This window comes from Aethina tumida, chromosome 5 (genome assembly GCF_024364675.1).
Source record: "Aethina tumida isolate Nest 87 chromosome 5, icAetTumi1.1, whole genome shotgun sequence".
NCBI lineage: Eukaryota > Metazoa > Arthropoda > Insecta > Coleoptera > Nitidulidae > Aethina > Aethina tumida.
This window is the reverse complement of record NC_065439.1, coordinates 25723796-25745594: the sequence shown is the minus strand read 5'-3', so window position 1 is coordinate 25745594 and position 21799 is coordinate 25723796. Positions and strand designations below refer to the sequence as shown.

Here is a 21799-nt window from a genome sequence, read left to right as displayed (position 1 = left end):
ATTTCATTTGTAAATATGTAGGAAAACTTTAAATAAAATGGAATATGAGAAAATTTTTAGACAAAATGTATGTTTTTAGGCATTATAGGTTGTTAATAATAAAAATCAAAACGAATTATGAGAACTGAAATAGTTTTCTCAATAAATCATTTATTTTTAAAATTAAAAGTAAATAACTAACACCCTGTATAAAATTTGGGACTACTTATAATGGTATTTTCTAGGGTAGTCCTTGTTTAAGACGTATGCCCAAAAATTACATTTAAAAAATCAAAATTAGTGACATTTTAATCAGACCAAACTGTCAAAATTTTTGGAAAAAAATTAATAACTCGAAAATTTAGATACAGAACATGATATACTTATTTTATTTTTGTACACATTTCAAGTTATAATTGCTATAAATATTTCAAACCAATACATTTCTCCATAAACTTCTATAAAAATCATGTATAAACTCATTCCGATATAAATACAACATACGGTTCCATTTATTTATAAAATTAAAAGTAAATAAGTAACGCCCTGTATATAATTTGGGAGTACTTTTAATGGTTACTTCTAGGGTAGTCCTTGGTTAAGATGTATGCTAAAAATTAACTTTCCAAAATCAAAATTAGTGACTTTAGAGATATTTTAATGAGACCATCAATGTTAAAATTTTTAGAAAAAAATTAATAACTCAAAAATTTATATATAGAACATGTTATTTGTATTCCAACCGAGTTCTAAATGCTGTAAAAATTTCAAATCAATATCAATTCCTCTATAAACTAATGAGTAAGTTACATGAATCACCCTGTGTATTTAGAAGATGTCTGACGAACTGGTTGATAAAATAAAATAAAAGTAAGAAACAGTTAGTTAATAGGAAAAAAATAATAAATTCGAATTTAAAATTTATTATGTTTGAAATTTTAAATTTATTTGTATAATAATAATTTCTATTTTAATAATAATAATAATAATAACAGAAATAATATTTTTTTTGTTGGGATAGTAGTAACACCAATGTTTTGGAGAAATTCTACGAAAACTATTTCAAATAAATCAATAATTGTATTAACAATAATTTTTATTTTAATAAAAATTAATTTAAATACAAAAGTTAAACTCAGAAATATTTCTAAACAAAATGTATGGTTCCAAATCTTTAATAAACGAAGAGAACTATGATAACTGAAAATACTTTTCTCAATAGGGAATACATTTTATATTAAACTTTATCCAATATAAATATGCAGTTATATTTATTCTGAAGCAAAATAAACATATATGTTAAACATATTCTTTATTTAGTGGACGTAAAAGCTTTAGGAACTTTACTAATCCGGTTACATAGTGATTGATCGTTTAATTTCAATTTTAACTGAACGTAATGAAAATAGAATTACGTGCCAATAAAATATTCAAAGCCAACAGCATAATCAATAAAAAAATAACTGACTTTACGGTTTAGAACAAAACATCAGTCACAGAACATAAATAATTAAAAAAAGAATCATTTTTCGATCGTCAGATTACGTCAATTTATGAATATGCAGAAAATATTTGACGTTGCCTCAACAAAATAAACGTTTATATTTAATTATTTATATAAATATTATATTTTAATAAATAATAAAGTTACATAATAATAATATTTAATTTTTTGTGTCTTATAGGTATAAATATTTTTTTTATTAATTACTGATATGGAATTTAGAATCTAAATAAAATACATATTTAAATTATACGGTATGGTGAATAATAAGAATGTAGATATTTTTTATTTAACCTTATTTCAATATACATATACAGCTTTATTTATTCTGAAACAAAATAAATATGTAAAATGGTAAAGATAATCTTTCTTTAATGGACTTAAAAGCTTCAGGTACTTTACTAGTCCGGTGATTAATCATTTCATATTAATTTTAACTGAACGTAATGAAAATTGGATTACACACCAATAAAATCAATAACAAATAACTCAACTTTATGGTTTAAACAAATTATCAGCGACCAAATACAAATAACTTGAAAAACAACAAAATGTTTTTTCGATCGTCAGATTATGTCAGGTCGTCTATATTTAGAAAATGTCTGACGAACTCGTTGCCACAGTAAAACGAAACAAAATAAACGAAAACGAGAACCAGTTTAATAATACTAATAGGTCAACATTTGAATTTATTTCCGTCCTGACAAAAATGCGTCCATAATAAAACATGAAAAATGTTGTTTCCTGTCCATAACCCAATAAAGTTTATTTTTTACAGCGGAGTGTTAATTATGTTGATAAATTAATTATGCAATTCCAAAGGTAGACACGGACAGATATCCTTAAAAACGAATTTCGTTGGCCTTGCATTTTTGAACCTTCAATATTTCGTGTCGCAATGAATTTTCCTCTTGGCACACACACACACATACCAACCGGCAATTTCAAAACGGATAATATATTATTTTCTAATGACAGCGATATTTGAATAATTATTTAAACTAGGTAAGTACTGTTGACCTCATAGAGGCGGTCCTTGGTCAAAGTGCGTTAATAAAACCATTTATTATTAATACCAATTATACAATTAACCATCTAATGATTTATATTTTGAAACATAAACAAATTAATATTGACACGATTCCTGGTACGGTATTGACATCGAAAATGGTTCCGTTCGAATTAAATTGATATTAACCAATTACGTGGTAGAAAAGTTTCGTAGTGCAACCTTGGCGAATTGTGCTGTCCAACTAGAAACTTAATAATAATGGCATGTCGAAAACGTCATGGTTTACACTAAATACACCTTCGTAATTTTTACATTAGACGCCTTGGTAATTTTATTTTAGAAACTGCCATAAAAATGCTGCACTAAAAATAGCAATCTGCACGACGCATTAATTTTTATGTCCGTTAAAATACACCTATTCCAACATTTTTATTATAACAAATGGGTTAACAGGAAACGCGGAAACTTCGTTGCCCATAAACCACCATCAATGACCACGTTTTGGCTGAAATCAACTGGTCTTATCGATTGCCCGAGAAACAAATCAATTTGACCGTGCTCAGCACTAAAAGCTCCTTATTACATTTACATTAATATGGTTAACAAGTGTTCAAGTAAAAAAAACAAATTAGCAAAGACAACCAAAGGTAACTAGACCATTAAAACGCAAAAATGTTGCACTTATTAATGGCTAATGGGTAAGAGAATTATCATGCACGGTTAAAAAGTAACAATCCAATTTCGCATTATTTAGATAATATAAGTTAATTGTTCGCTGCGTCGACCAACCATCATAAAAACCGACTTTATAAATGATGTTGTGTTTTATATCTCTCGGCTAAATTTCCTGTAATTATTGTTTATATGCAAATTGCATATTTTTAATTGCAGATATTCAAATTGTAATATAATTAAAGGATTGTTTTTACCAGATTTTATGGCCAATAAATTCACGGATTTGTTACAGAATAACTTACTATTAATTACTATGTTATTAATGTTCTTCTTAACACTTTGAATATTTTAATTCGTTTGCATTTTTGTTGGGGTTAAGATTTCTTCATACGAAACACGAAATACTACAAATGATCTACGTCTTAATTGGAACAAATTGATTTATACAGGAATTTAAGAAAAAGTTTTTAATTTATGGGGAAGATTTATTATTATTTACATAAATCAATAATTAATTTAGTGATAATGGTAACTAAAATTTTAATAAATTAATTAATTTATTTATAAAATAGTTCTAAATTTCAAAAATTTGACTTTTTATGATCTTTTCTCTATTAAGAAAATCTATTTTTATTATATTTTAACTTATTAATATTTATATAAACGAGTATTTAATTTATTCACAGTGGTAACAATAATTTTAAACAAGAATAATTAAATTTATTTATTTATTTAAAATTGAAAAACAGGAATTTCTATACCTTTGTCATTAGTAATTAATATAGTTACGTCGGTAACTATAATTTTAAGCAAGAAAATTTAAAATTATTTAGTTTAATTTAAAAAATTCATGCTTTTCTTGTAAATATATGCCCCAAAAATTTGGCTATTTTATATACCTTTCTCTATTTAAAAAAATTTAGTTTTTGCTATATTTTAACTTATTAATATTTACATAAACGAGTAATTAATTTAAAATGGCTTTTTTATATGCCTTTCTCTATTTAAGAAAATTCAGTTTTTGCTATTTTGTAATTTATTAATATTTACATAAACGAATTAATTTAATTATAGTGGTGACAATAATTTTAAAAAAGAATATCTAAATTTATTTGTTTATTTTAATTAAAAATTTGTCTTTTATATACCTTTCTCTATTAAAAAATCATTTTTTTCATCATCAATTATTTTTTAACTTATTATTATTATCTAAATTTGTCTTAAAAATTATGTATATTATGTACAATATGTATGTATATACAATTAAAAAATAATAATATATAAATTTTAAAAATCTAACTTTTTATGCACCTTTCTCTATTTAAAAAAATCAATTTTAACTATATTTTAAATTTTGTTGTGTTTTATTTTATAATTATTTACATACATAATGAATAAATGATAACAAAAATTTTAATCAAACTGTTTATTTGTTTTAATTACTAAAATTACTGATTTTTTATGTATCTTTTATTTAGAAAAATCAATTTTAAATTAAATTTAAATTTGTCTTAAAAATTATGTATAGATATATGTATATTATGTACTTATGTATGTATATTAGTACATATGTATTTATATACAATTAAAAAAATAATAAAATATAAATTTTAAAAATCTAACTTTTTATGCACCTTTCTCTATTTAAAAAAATCAATTTTAATTATATTTTAAATTTTGTTGTGTTTTATTTTATAATTATTTACATACATAATGAATGATAACAAAAATTTTAATCAAACTGTTTATTTGTTTTAATTACTAAAATTACTGATTTTTTATGTATCTTTTATTTAGAAAAATCAATTTTAAATTAAATTTAAATTTGTCTTAAAAATTATGTATATGTATATTATGTACTTATGTATGTATATTAGTACATATGTATTTATATACAATTAAAAAAATAATAAAATATAAATTTTAAAAATCTAACTTTTTATGCACCTTTCTCTATTTAAAAAAATCAATTTTAACTATATTTTAAATTTTGTTGTGTTTTATTTTATAATTATTTACATACATAATGAATGAATGATAACAAAAATTTTAATCAAACTGTTTATTTGTTTTAACTACTAAAATTACTGATTTTTTATGTATCTTTTATTTAGAAAAATCAATTTTAACTTAAATTTAAATTTGTCTTAAAAATTATGTATATATGTATGTATGTATATACAATTAAAAAAATAAAAATATATAATTTTTAAAAATATTACTTTTTATGCACCTTTCTCTATTTAAAAAAAAATCAATCTTAACTATTTTTTAAATTTTGTTGTGTTTTATTTTATTATTATTTACATACCATAAATGAATGAATAACAAAAATTTTAATCAAACTGTTTATTTATTTTAATTACTAAAATTTCTGATTTTTGATGTACCTTTTATTTAGAAAAATCACTTTTAACTTAAATTTAAATTTGTCTTAAACATTATGTATAGATATGTGTATATTATGTATATTATGTACATATGTATGTATATTATGTACGTATGTATTTATATACAATTAAAAAAATAATAAAATATAACTTTTAAAAATCTTTTTTATGCACCATTCTCTATTTAAAAAAAATCAATTTTAACTATATTTTAAATTTTGTTGTGTTTTATTTTATTATTATTTCTATACCATAAATGAATGAATGATAACACAAGTTTTAATTACTAAAATTTCTGATTTTTTATGTTCCTTTTATTTAGAAAAATCAATTTTAACTCAAATTTAAATTTGTCTTAAAAAGTTTATATATATAAATATATATTTTAAAAATTATATGGCTTCTGTAAAAAATTTTGTATTGATCTTCCGCAGACATTGGAAAAACCGACGCACATTAAACCTTATTCACGCAATTTATTTTGTGCGTTTAAATAAAAATTTGCGTGCGTGCTCTTAAAGGACTAATTACAGGTACTTAGGTGTGTCCTGCCTCTTTAAAAACAACCGAGCCTACCTCAAAGAATATTATAGATTTGTAGCGGAAACGATCGGCCTGGACTTCGAACGAGGCACGCAAATTACCGATTAAAAAAAAATGGTCTTTCGCATCGGCCATCAATGACTGTATTTATAATTGAAAGGTGCACTAAATAAACCAATGGCGCTGTTTTCGTATTGTCAGAAGGGAAACAACTCGCCAGAACGAAAATAATAATAATAATGATGATGATGATGAAACGAAATAAAACAGGGAAAATCATTAATCATTAAAATTGGAGCGAAGTTGGTGGCTGTTGAAAATGTGAAGAGCGATACGAGTGCGCCTGCCGGCCACGTCTATCCGCAGATTTACCGTTCGGTTGCTTTTTTAATGGTATTATAAAATATGAAATTCACCTACATTATGTAGGTGTTGGTAATTGGCTCTGGGTCAAATGCATATGCGATATGTAAGCCCGCTTTTAAGTCCACATGTCCATGCCCGAATCAATTATATCAGTTCATTGGCGATCACCGTGTCAGTCAATCCACCATTTCAAAAAAACAGTTTACGCGATGACCTTTTCAGTCCTAGTTTTTCTTTTTTTTTTTTTTTTTTAAACGGGATGCGGTAAACATTAAAGTTTAGGTGCACCGTTCGACCGATACGAAAATAACACGGTGCTTCGTCGGCTGTGCAAGAAGTTAAATGGCTCAAGTTTTACCTCTGGAAGTCCAAAAATAACTCATCCCAAATCTTATCAAGAACCTTTATGATTTGTTAAGTTTTTTTTTTTTTTTTGCTTTGTGACTTATTTTTCTAGTGAAATTAAAAGTAAAATCAAATTGTTTTATTTTTATATTATCAAAAAATTATTTCATGTTTTAATTACATTACATTTAAATGTATTAATTCATTTTTATAAACTGAATACGACAAATATTTTGAAAATTATGATTTTCTCACATCGTTTTTTCACTTTTTATGTTTTATAAATTTTAATATTTAATGATTTCTTAATGAAATATTAAAAAAAATGTTTAATTAGAAAAGAAATGCTTTCTGGTGATAATAGGATTATTATAAATAAATAAATAAATAAAATAGTAATTTTGTTAATATTTGTTGGATTTTAAAATTAATATTTGTTTGTTAATCAAATAATTTTAAAGTTTCGTATAAATTTTATTTAACTGTTGTAGAAATTTTGTATTAATTTTATGTTATAAAAATATTTAGAAAATATGTTGTATTATATTATTTCTTTAAATTTTGATTGATTGATTGATTTTTCAAAATGAATTAATTTTTTCTAGTATTTATAATGATTTCTTGATGAAATAATCCAAAACATATTTAATTGAAAAATAAATATTTTTTTTCATCTGGATATTATAGGTTTATTTATTTTTATTTACATTTTATAAATTTGTTCATCAATAATTAATGTAGAAATCTAATTTATGTAATTTTAAATCATCATCGCCGATTAATTTATCTATTATTTTTACTAATTTCTTAATGAAGTATTAACAAAAATGTATAATTAAATGAGAAATTTAATATTTATATATAATTATTATAAATATATAAATGGGGAATAATAGGATTATTATAAATAAATAAATAAATAAATTAGTAATTTTGTTAATATATTAATATTAATATTTGTTGGATTTTAAAATTAATATTTGTTTTTTAATCAAATAATTTTTAAACAGTTTCTTATAAATTTTATTTAACTGTTGTAGAAATTTTGTATTAATTTTATGTTATAAAAATATTTAGAAGATATGTTATATTATAATGTTTAATTAAATTTTGATTAATTGATTGATTTTTCGAAATGAATTAATTTTTTCTTGTATTTATAATGATTTCTTGATGAAATAATCCAAAACATATTTAATTGAAAAATAAATATATTTTTTTTCAACTGGGTATTATAGGTTTATTTATTTTTATTTTCATTTTATAAATTTATTCATCAATAATTAATGTAGATATCTAATTTATGTAATTTTAAATCATCATCGCCGATTAATTTATCTATTATTTTTAATAATTTCTTAATGAAATATTAACAAAAATGTATAATTAAATGAGAAATTTACTATTTTTAATAATTATTATAATAATAATATTAATTTTATTAATATATTAATGTTAATATTTGTTGCATTTTAACATTAATATTAGTTTGTTAATCAAATAATTTTAAAACAGTTTCGTATAAATTTTATTTAACTGTAGTAAAAATATTGTATTAATTTTATGTTACAAAAATATTTAGAAGATATGTTGTATTAATTATTTCTTTAAATTTTGATTAATTTATTGATTTTTCGAAATGAATTAATTTTTTCTAGTATTTATAATGATTTCTTGATGAAATAATCCAAAACACATTTAATTGAAAAATAAATATTTTTTTTCAACTGGGTATAATAGGTTTATTTATTTTTATTTAAATTTTATAAATTTATTCATCAATAATTAATGAAGAAATCTAAGTTATGTAATTTTAAATCATCATCGTCGATTAATTTATCTATTATTTTTAACAATTTCTTAATGAAATATTAACAAAAATGTATAATTAAATGAGAAATTTAATATTTATATATAATTATTATAAATATATAAATGGGGAATAATAGGATTATTATAAATAAATAAATAAATAAATTAGTAATTTTGTTAATATATTAATATTAATATTTGTTGGATTTTAAAATTAATATTTGTTTTTTAATCAAATAATTTTTAAACAATTTCTTATAAATTTTATTTAACTGTTGTAGAAATTTTGTATTAATTTTATGTTATAAAAATATTTAGAAGATATGTTGTATTATATTGATTGATTTTTCGAAATGAATTAATTTTTTCTTGTATTTATAATGATTTCTTGATGAAATAATCCAAAACATATTTAATTGAAAAATAAATATATTTTTTTTCAACTGGGTATTATAGGTTTATTTATTTTTATTTTCATTTTATAAATTTATTCATCAATAATTAATGTAGATATCTAATTTATGTAATTTTAAATCATCATCGCCGATTAATTTATCTATTATTTTTAATAATTTCTTAATGAAATATTAACAAAAATGTACAATTAAATGAGAAATTTACTATTTTTAATAATTATTATAATAATAATATTAATTTTATTAACAATTTCTTAATGAAATATTAACAAAAATGTATAATTAAATGAGAAATTTAATATTTTTATATAATTATTATAAATATATAACTGGTGTAATTTTGTTAATATATTAATGTTAATATTTGTTGCATTTTAAAATTAATATTAGTTTGTTAATCAAATAATTTTAAAACAGTTTCGTATAAATTTTATTTAACCATTGAAAAAATATTGTATTAATTTTATGTTACAAAAATATTTAGAAGATATGTTGTATTAATTATTTCTTTAAATTTTGATTAATTTATTGATTTTTCGAAATGAATTAATTTTTTCTAGTATTTATAATGATTTATTGATGAAATAATCCAAAACATATTTATTTGAAAAATAAATATTTTTTTTTTCAACTGGGTATTATAAGTTTGTTTATTTTTATTTACATTTTATAAATTTATTCATCAATAATTAATGTAGAAATCTAATTTATGTAATTTTAAATCATCATCGTCGATTAATTTATCTATTATTTTTAATAATTTTTTAATGAAATATTAACAAAAATGTATAGTTAAATGAAAAATGTTATTTAATGATTATAAATAAATAAATCAAATTAATAATTTAATTTTTTAAATCCACTTTTTTATATTTAAAATGATTCTACATATTATCTTTTCCAAGTTATGATTGAAATAATATGATTAATGATTTAAATTAATCAAACTAGAATGATTAGAAAAATTAGATATATACTAAAATATTATATGTATGGTGTTCAATAATTAAGTCCGATTGTCTGTATTCATAAATAAAAGAATCCTGCTTACACTGCTTTCTAGTATATTCATTTATACAATTACTGTTTAAAGTAGTACTATTTGAGCTCGGAACTTTTATGTTAATCAGTAAAAAATCATTTCTTTGTTGGGAGCTCTTATTAATTTCTAACTGTACACTTTAATCTAATAATACCCATTCCATAAACTCAATGAGCTGGGGTCCCACGTTTGTATTGTAATGATGGGTAATTAGATTTTACATTGTTTATTTTAAATTTTTCAACAGCTAGAACAGAACCGTCGTTATCTTGAAAATTGAAGTGTAACATGAAACATTACAGTATTATACATAATCATGTACTTCGTTTACTTTATGGTGTGTTATAGATAAATATAATATTAAAATTGATGCTATTAAACTGTTTGTTGAATTGATAAAAACATATTTACATAAGTTTATAGTGAAGTAAACTCATTTACATAAAAATTGTTGTTAAATTGTAGTATATATCTATTCAAATAAACCACAATGTCCACATTTGAATGATGTTGGATGATTTTATATTGATACATCTTATTAAACATCTTTTAAAGATAAGTATTTGATACTAAAATTAAGCTGGAGACACCTGTTTTTCTCCCAATTTGAGATTTTTTCAGTTAAAAATAGATATTAGTGCTTTTCTTTCTTTTTATTTGCCATTACATAAGCATTTTCGACTAGAAACACAGTTATACAACACCGAAACTCTTCCTGGTTGCCTCACAATTGCTAAAACACTCATAAAGATTTTGTCTGTACCAAACCATTTCCATTTAACACTGAATATTCCGACAGGCATCACTGACATACCTTCGTATGGATTTCGCAAATCTCAGCAACAGTATTGAGCCCACGATCAAGGCAACAATTACGTTGATGCAGTGTTAAGAATATATGAGATGATTACAGGCAATTATTGAAATGCCCGTCCAATGGTAACGACAAAGGTGAATTACGGTTTGTAAATATCACATTGTTCCGCACTTAATTGATTGCTGGACGTAATGAATTGGCCGCATTGGCGGACCGAAAGAATAATTCCTAGTCTTTTCATGGAGGCCACCGTGACAACGCTTCTAGTCCAGGTGTTGATCCTGTTATTAACTTAATCAATTTAATTACGTTAAATTAATATTGACAAACACGAAAAATATCAATATTTAAAAAAAATCAGGCAGTAAAAATATTTATTATATATATTTATACTAACTAGTTATGTTAAAATATATTAGAAAGCATCAGAAAATGTAATTAAAATTTTTGTATTCATATTAATTTAGAGAATAAATTTTTATTATAACATGTATAGGTATATTTTTTTATTATTACTATTATTATTAAAACTTATTATTATTTAAAATTTAATTGACTAAATTTTATGGTTTTAATGTAGTATAAATATAATTTTTAAGTATTTACATTTTTTAATATTATAATAATTTAAAATATCATAATTAATTGGAAAAATGTCAATGTTTTAAAAATATTAATATAGTTAATGTATTTTAAAAATTTGCATTTTCTAATAAATTATTGCTTTAAATTTGTTTAATTAATAAGAATTAAATTTAATACCAAATTTGAGATAAAATTAGTTATATTATGTCAATTAGTATATTATTTATTAAATTATAATTAATTGAGAAAATTTCAAAATTTTAAAAATGTTAAAAAATTAAAAAATTAATTTTTAAATAAATTATTGCTTTAATTTTATTTAGCTAATTTAAATTTAATTTAAGTTAACTGACAAAATTTCATAATTTTAAAAATATTAATGTAATTAAAGTATTTTAAAAAATTGCTCTTTTTAATAAATTAATATTTTAATTTCATTTAATCAATAAAATTGAAATTTAATACCAAATTTGAGCTAACATTAATTATATTATATCAGTTAATATAAAATAATTAAAAATATCAATAAATTCATAAAATTTTAAAATTTTAAAAATATGAATGTAGTTAAAATATTTTAAAACATTTTATTTTTTAATAAAATTATACTTTAATTTTAGTTAATTAATAAAATCTATATTAATTAATATATAATAATTTAAAAGACATAGTTAAAGTATTTTAAAAAATGCATTTTGTAATAAATTAATAATTTAATTTTATTTAGCTAATTAAAATTTAATCTAAATTAAACATATTAATGACAAATTTTTATAATTTTAATACTAACTAATTGTGTTAAAATATATTAGAAAGCATCAGAAAATGTAATTAAAATTTTTGTATTCATATTAATTTAGAGAATAAATTTTTATTATAACATGTATAGGTATATTTTTTTATTATTACTTTAGCTAATAATCAAAGTACTGTTCGGAATAATGTGTTTCTTTCTCTTTTCCGTTTTTATTTTTTATTTAGTGCCAAAGACAGTTTGTTTAATTTCCTGTTAATCCTTAACTTCCAATATACTGGTTGTTTTATTAGTAATAATCGCACAGCGTGGGTTAATTAAGGCCTGAAATGGAGTATGTACGATTAAGTAACCGTTTCAAAATTGTAACACAACAACAAATTATTTGAATTAACAGTCTGATTGCTGAAATACCTCAAAACGCATTCCGATAAAATCCGTTAACGGTTCACTTGCAGTTGGGCAGTATAGTTGCAAAAATTAGTTTGTACCGTTCGATTTCGCCAAGATATATTTTGAATAATCCGATGTTTATGCAGTCGTAAAAAGCATCCATGCTGTTTGATAGTTGAATATAACGTTATAATGTGCAGCGCGCGAGCATATTAAGCAATTATTGTTTTGCATTATACGGCTGTTGTCTAATTGATTTAGGTTTTTCATGCGAATATGAACATTTACATTGTTCATCATTGTTTATGTGGCACATAAAAATTCTGATTGTTATTAAGTCATTCGGTTTTAAACCAGACGTAATTTATTTTCATTGCGTTACAAAAAGTCGAAGGGATGAAGTTTAGGGTTATTAAAATTAAACTATACAGGGTGATTCATTTACAGACCGAAGTTATTTATTTATTTTTCAAATATATTTTTAATGTTGAATTGGAAGTGACCATTAACGTTGGTTTTTGATAAATGATTTATTAAAATACATTTTTTATATTAAATTTTAACATTTACATTGTTCATCATTGTTTATGTGGCACATAAAAATTCTGATTGTTATTAAGTCATTCGGTTTTAAACCAGACGTAATTTATTTTCATTGTGTTACAAAAAGTTGAAGGGATGAAGTTTAGGGATATTAAAATTATACTATACAGGGTGATTCATTTACAGACCGAAGTTATTTATTTATTTTTCAAATATATTTTTAATGTTAAATTGGAAGTGAGCATTAACTTTGATTTTTGTTTAATGATTTATTGAAATACATGTTTAATATTAAATTTTAACATTTACATTGTTCATCATTTTTTATATGGCACATAAAAATTTTGATTGTTATTAAGTCATTCGGTTTTAAACCAGACGTAATTTATTTTCATAGCGTTACAAAAAGTCGAAGGGATGAAGTTTAGGGATAAAAAGAATCCACTATACAGAGTGATTCATTTACAGACCGAAGTTATTATTATTTATTTTTCAAATATATTTTTAATGTTGAATTTCAAGTGACCATCAATTTTGGTTTTTCATTAATTATTTCTTAAAATACATTTTTTATATTTAATTTTAACATTTACATTGTTCATCATTGTTTTTGTGGCACATAAAAATTCTGATTGTTATTAAGTCATTCAGTTTTAAACCAGATGTAATTTATTTTTATTGCGTTACAAAAAGTCGAAGGAATGAAGTTAAGGAATATTAAAATTACACTATACAGGGTGATTCAGTTACAGATCGTAGTTATTTATTTATTTATTTTTCAAAAATATGTTTGAATTTAAAGTGACGTTAACTTTGATTGTTGATTAATGATTTATTTATATATTTTTTTATATTATATTTTAACATTTTGAATAAAACTTATTATTATTTAAAATTTAATTGACTAAATTTTATGGTTTTAATGTAGTTTAAATATAGATTTTAAGAATTTACATTTTTTAATAAATTATGATTATATTAATTTAAAATATCATAATTAATTGGGAAAATTTCAATGTTTTAAAAATATTAATATAGTTAAAGTATTTTAAAAATTTGCATTTTCTAATAAATTATTGCTTTATTTTTATTTAATTAATAAGAATTAAATTTAAAACCAAATTTGAGATAAAATTAGTTATATTATGTCAATTAGTATATTATTTATTAAATTACAATTAATTGAGAAAATTTCAAAATTTTAAAAATGTTAAAAAATTAAAAAATGCGTTTTTAAATAAATTATTATTTTAATTATATTTAGCTAATTTAAATTTAATTTAAGTTAACTGACAAAATTTCATAATTTTAAATATATTAATGTAATTAAAATATTTTAAAAAATTGCATTTTTTTAATAAATTATTATTTTAATTTTCTTTAATCAATAAAATTGAAATTTAATACCAAATTTTAGCTAACATTAATTATATTATATCAGTTAATATAAAATAATTAAAAATATCAATAAATTCATAAAATTTTAAAATTTTAAAAATATGAATATAGTTAAAATATTTTAAAATATTTCATTTTTTAATAAAATTATACTTTAATTTTAGTTAATTAATAAAATTTATATTAATTAATATATAATAATTTAAAAGACATAGTTAAAGTATTTTAAAAAATGTTTATAATTTTAATAATATTAATGTAGTATTTTAGAAAATTGCATTTTTTAATAATTATTAATTATAATAATAATATATAATAATACAATATAATTATTATATACTAATTAATATTTTAAATCAATTAGTATATAATAATTTTAAATATCATAATTAGCTTCAAAATTTTAAAAATATGAATATTTTTAAAATTTTTAATAATTTTAAAAAAATGAATTTTTTATAATATTATATAATTTAAATTCATTGACAAATTGTCATAAATTTAAAAATATTAAAGTAATTAGTATTTTCAAAAATTGCAATTTTTAATAAATTATTTCTTTAATTTTATTTAATTTATAAAAATTCAAATTAATACCATATTTGTAAAGTAAAGCAAAGTATTTTAAAAAATGCCTTTTTAAACAAATTATTACTTTAATTTTATTTAGTTAATTAAAATTTAATTTAACTTAACTAACAATTAACAAAATTCCATACTTTTAAAAATATTTATATAGTTAAAGTAATTTAATAAATTGCATTGTTTAATAAATTATAACTTAAATTTTATATAGATAATTAAAATTTAAATTAAATATATTATATTAATTATATTTTATAAATTGGTATAGTATAGTTATAATTAATTAAAAAATTTTCTAAATTTAAAATTTTAATGTAGTTAAAGTAATTTAATAAATTTCAATTTTTTAATAAATTATTACTTTAATTTATTTAGTTATTTAAAAATTGATGTATTATCAAATTTGATTTAATTATTTTATATTAATTAGTATATAATGTTAAAATTTCAAAATTCAGAAAAGAAGAACTGCGTATATGTTATATTATATTTTTTAACACATTATTAATTAGATTTAATTAATAATAATTAATATAAACCTATATTTGACATATTGTTATTTATATTAGTATATATAATATTTTAGATGTCGAAATTCAAAAAATGTTAATATAATTAAATTAACCAGAGTCGAAACAACAAAAACTTTACATCTATGTATTCTCTCATAAATCTCGTACATTATATTTGACTGACGAATCTTTTGTGTTTTCAGTCACGAACAACAGTTAATTATAAAAATAAATTCATTGCCAATAACGCAAAATAACAAAACAAAGAAACAATATAAAACGATTTCGCAAGCAATAAAGCAAACGTGTAAGTCCGGGCATGTTCCGTTGCGCAGTTCTAAATTTGATTTTCACAAAAAAGGCCTCTCACTCAATCACGTTCTGCGTTTGATAAACGTCGCAAATTTAATATTGCAACAATAAAAAAAATTGTCCGTTGAGTTTCGATATTCCAGGCGGCGGGAATATTAATCATCCGCGGTGCCGCAAATGCGGACCCCATCATTATTAATCATTCATATCTAGTCAAGAATCCGGCACGAAATGAAAGAGGGTCCGGGAATTTTTTTCCGAATAACAAAGTGCATTCACATCGCCACATACGGGCTCGTATTTTCTCTTCGTTATGTGTCTACATATCATTTGCATGTGCAGTAAAATTTTAAATATTTTTTTTTTTTTTTTTCATGTGAGGAGGAAACTTTGTACGTGTGCACACATAGATACAAAGTTTGTTTAGCGGGACAGATTTTCATATAAATGTAAGTTAAGTTTTTGTGTGAGCGTTGGTAATTTGTAATTTCACTTTGACATGTGTAAACTGGTTTAAAGTATGTGCGAGCGTTTCCCGTGGACTCAAAGGGTTTATTTTTCGTAATTTTTTATTACCAATGGGAAAATTGTTTGTAATGAATTTGCAATCGTAACGTAACAGCCTCATTAATTAAAAAAAAAATTGGAATTATGAACGTTTTATTTCCTGTTTGAAATGTAGAAAAAAAAGAGGAAAAAATAGATCCAATTACTCGTTTCGCAAAATTATTAATATTCGAAGGTTATATAACGAAAACAACAATATCTATTACAAAACAAGAAATGCATTTTAAAATTATCTAACGTGACGTTAAAGTAGAGAGTTTATGCAGACAATTTTTACATTAAAATAAATTACCCGCATTTGGTGATAATTATAAAAATATTTACACTAAATTGTCACAAAAACTGTATATTAATAATTTTATAACTGTAATTGTAAAATAATGAGTGTTAATTGTATTATTGGGCAAGATCAACTTTACGAAATAATTTCAAAAGATTCGAATATTCATAAGTCAAATTTTGTAAAGATTATCAAATTAAAAATTCCTATAGTCGAGAAAATAAGAATTAATATGCTCCTTTTATTTTAAAAGTCGATATAAATTTACTTTTTTAAATATATAAATATAGAAAACGTATTAACATATAATAAAATGACATAATTTGAGGTTTTTTATGAAGTACACAATTTGAAAATGACCACAATTTGAAAAATAAGTCATAAAAGAAGAGAAATACTTGAGAAGTTTCTCAACAGACTTTCTAGAAAACATAATCACTCATTTTTTGATGTTTCAACTGTATAAATCTTCTCCTTAAATTCAAAACCTTAATAAATAATTCAGTTTTCAATGTTTCAACATATTTAACTATAACCAACATTATTTTAGTAATTCCAATATAAAAGATCTACAATAGTGTATTTATTATATTATATACTAATAATTTTATAACTGTAACTTTGAAGGTTGCTGACTGAACTGAAGCAGTAGTTGTGTCCTTTTTATTAGTCAAAAGATTTCTTCATCAGCCAATCCAAAAGGATAATTACTATTGTTTTCCAAGTCCAAATGGTGCCACATATTCAAATGACTTTCTAGAAAACAGGATCACTCATTTTTCATGTTTCATCTGTATAAATCTTCTCTTTAAACTCAAAACCTTAATAAATTATTCATTTTTTAATGCTTCAACATATTTCACTTTAACCCACATTATCTTAGTAGCTCCAAGTATAAAATGTAAAAGATCTACAATAATGTATTTATTATATTATATACTAATAATTTTATAACTGTAACTTTGAAGGTTGTTGACTCAACTGAAGCAGTAGTTGTGTCATTTTTATTAGCCAAAAGATTTCTTCATCAGTCAATCCAAAAGGATAATTAATATTGTTTTCCAAGTCCAAGTGGTGCCACATATTCAAATGACTTTCTAGAAAACAGGATCACTTATTTTTCATGTTTCATCTGTATAAATCTACAATAATGTATTTATTATATTATATACTAATAATTTTATAACTGTAACTTTGAAGGTTGTTGACTCAACTGAAGCAGTAGTTGTGTCATTTTTATTAGCCAAAAGATTTCTTCATCAGTCAATCCAAAAGGATAATTAATATTGTTTTCCAAGTCCAAGTGGTGCCACATATTCAAATGACTTTCTAAAAAACAAGATCACTTATTTTTCATGTTTCATCTGTATAAATCTTCTCCTTAAACTCAAAACCTTAATAAATAATTCAGTTTTTAATGTTTCAACATATTTCACTATAACCCACATTATCTTAGTAACTACAGGTATAAAATGTAAAAGTTCTACAATAATGTATTTATTATATTATATACTAATAATTTTATAACTGTAACTTTGAAGGTTGTTGACTCAACTGAAGCAGTAGTTGTGTCATTTTTATTAGCCAAAAGATTTCTTCATCAGTCAATCCAAAAGGATAATTAATATTGTTTTCCAAGTCCAAGTGGTGCCACATATTCAAATGACTTTCTAAAAAACAAGATCACTTATTTTTCATGTTTCATCTGTATAAATTTTCTCCTTAAACTCAAAACCTTAATAAATAATTCAGTTTTTAATGTTTCAACATATTTCACTACAACCCACATTATCTTAGTAACTACAGGTATAAAATGTAAAAGTTCTACAATAATGTATTTATTATATTATATACTAATAATTTTATAACTGTAACTTTGAAGGTTGTTGACTCAACTGAAGCAGTAGTTGTGTCATTTTTATTAGCCAAAAGATTTCTTCATCAGTCAATCCAAAAGGATAATTAATATTGTCTTCCAAGTCCAAGTGGTGCCACATATTCATATGACTTTCTAGAAACAGGATCACTCATTTTTCACGTTTCATCTGTATAAATCTTCTCCTTAAACTCAAAACCTTAATAAATAATTCAGTTTTTAATGTTTAAACATATTTAACTATAAACCATATTATTTAGTAAGTCCAGGTATAAAATGCAAAAGATCTACAATAATGTATTTATTATATTATATACTAATAATTTTATAACTGTAACTTTGAAGGTTGCTGACTCAACTAAAGCAGTAGTTGTGTCCTTATTCTTATTAGCCAAAAGATGTAATCATCAATCAATCCAAAAGGTTAATTAATATTGTTTTCCAAAACGAAATGGTGCCACATGTTCAAATGAATTTCTAGAAAAACTGTGAAATATCGAGTGTTAATTGTTTTTTTATGAAGAATAAAATTTGAAAATGGTAAAATAAATCGTAGATTTGTAGAGAAGCTACTTAAGAAATTTCTAAGAACTCTGCTGAATCTAGTTGTGTCTTTTTTCTTGTTAACCAAATGGTTTCATTAATCAATCCAAAATGTTAATTAATATTATTTTTCAAGTCTATGCCACATATTCACATGACTTTCTAGAAGTTCCATATTTCATCTGCAAAAAATTTACCTTAAACTTAAAACATCAGTGAATAATTTTAAATCTTATGTTTGTAAACCACATGTTCATATTTTAAAGTATGAACATAGTTCACCATATCCAAAACTATCTTGATAATTCCGTATTTTCAATTGGTAAATCCCACAATCGTCAGTTCCAGCACCAGCACCAGCTAGCTCTTCTACTTCTTCTGTACTAAGCTCTTTTGTACAGCCGTCTCGTCTTCCGATTTGCTTTGACATTTTGTCTTGTTTCGGTCGAATTTTAATAGACACTAACAACATAAAAACTACATTTAAATGTACAATAATTGTTAATTGTCACCCATTAAAATTCCATTACTTATCATCAAACTCAAATATTGTATACAAAATAAAAAAGTTGTACATAATTCAATTAAAAAAAAAAAAATAAACACATCTGTCCATTAGTTATCATCAAAGTCACACCAAATTTAAAGTAAACAACTTAATTCAAGCATGAACTTCATTGTGACTTGATGCAATGAATTACTTTATTGTCGCATTATTAGGCGTTTTGTTCTCGTTTAAACTTTGGTTATTGTTTAAAACGAAACGATGCAAAAGCAAAGTGAGTTTGGTTGGAAAGACTGCAATTGTAACTGGTGCAAACACAGGTAAGTTAACACTATGTTAGAAGTGCTTCACTGAGTTGGTAATTTAGGTATGGGCTTCGAGACAGCTTTGGATTTTGCACACCGTGGTGCCAAAGTCATTTTAGCTTGTATGGACTCCGCAGATGGTGAGAGTGCTAAAAATAGAATAATAAGCATCACAAACAATCCCAATGTTGTGGTAAAACTTCTCGACCTGTCTTCCTTAACGTCAGTTAGAAATTTTGCCAAAGATATAAACCACAATGAAAAAAGGCTGGATATATTGGTTAACAATGCGGGAGTTTTAAGTGCAGCTTCGGAGACAACCGAAGACGGTTTGGAGATGACCATGCAAATTAATTATTTCGCACCTTTTCTGCTGACGATCTTACTCGTAGGTACGGATGACTAATATGATTTTTGTTTTATTTCTGCTGAGGTGTTTTATAGATTTGCTGAAGAGGTCAGCTCCCAGTAGAATAGTAAACGTGTCATCAGCACTGGCCATGTTTGCGCATCTGGACATAAACAACCTGAATAAATACCAAGGAACCGTTAAGGTTTACAGAAATTCGAAGCTCTGCCTGATTTACTTCACCAAAGAACTCGCACTTCGACTGAAATCCTCCAAAGTCTCCGTGTTTTCGGTGCATCCTGGTGTTGTACAGACCCAGATTTTCAACAACATGAAAGGTTTTAAAAAGATATTATTAGAATTTTGCTACATTTTTTACTTTAAAGTGAGTAATATCAAATTATTGACCATCAAATTAAGGAAAATTTTTGATCATTTTTAGACACCTGAAGAAGGTGCACAAAGTCAAATTTACACAGCTGTGGAAAATTATTTGGAACCATTTACGGGTGAACATTTTAGTGAATGTCAGGTTGAATGTGCTTATAGAACAGCACGAAGTAAAACGTTACAGAAGAAGATTTGGGAGAAAAGTCAAGAGTTGGTTAAACTAAAAGCTGATGAACTTTTAAAATTATAAATACATTTTTTATTCACACATATTTCTTCTTAAACAACGACTTTAATGATTCTCAAACTTAATTTCATAATAATTATTTGGATGTATTGGTTGTTTTTGTTTAATTTAGTGATTTTCACTCTTTGTATTATGAAGAGAAGTGAAGTCAGTACTATTTTTTAATTAGGTTTAGATTTAGACATATCGAAGTATTTTATAGAATCGTTGAAGAAGCCTGCTTCTAATAAAATAATAAATGTATCATCTTTTCTGACAAATTTATCATAGCTGAAGCCAAACAACCTGAGAAATGTCAAGGGTTGTTCAAATTAAAACCTGTTTCCAAAATTATGACTATTTATGTCTTTTATTATAAAAATATAAACATTTTTGATTTTTAATATGTAAACATTAAATATTTGGTTGTTTTCTTTTAATTTAGGGACTTTCACACTTTGTACTATGAAGATAAGTGAAATCAGTACTACTTTTCAATTAGATTTAGATTTGAACATAACGAGGTATTTTATAGAATCGTTGAAGAAGTCAGCTTCTAATAAAATAGTAAATGTGTCATCTTTTCTAACAAAATTATCACAGCTGAAGTCAAACAACTTGAGAAATGTCAGGGATTGTTCAAATTAAAACCTGTTTCCAAAATTATGACGATTTGTGTCTTTTATAATGAAAATTTAAATATTTTTGTTTTTAATAGGTATACATTAAATATTTGGTTGTTTCTGTTTAATTTAGTGATTTTCACACTTTGTAC

The 21799-nt window shown here is 22.6% G+C and overlaps 1 protein-coding gene across 1 annotated transcript; it reads left to right on the top strand.

The window, feature by feature from the left end:
- Nucleotides 1-19941: 19941 nt before the first annotated feature.
- Nucleotides 19942-21434, top strand: LOC109605266 (retinol dehydrogenase 11-like). The gene is made up of 4 exons (XM_020021834.2): nt 19942-20074; nt 20122-20451; nt 20504-20793; nt 20851-21434. Exons 1-4 carry the CDS (start codon nt 19942-19944, stop codon nt 21046-21048), a joined length of 951 nt encoding a protein of 316 aa, XP_019877393.1. The 3' UTR covers nt 21049-21434.
- The last annotated feature ends 365 nt before the right edge of the window (nt 21435-21799 follow it).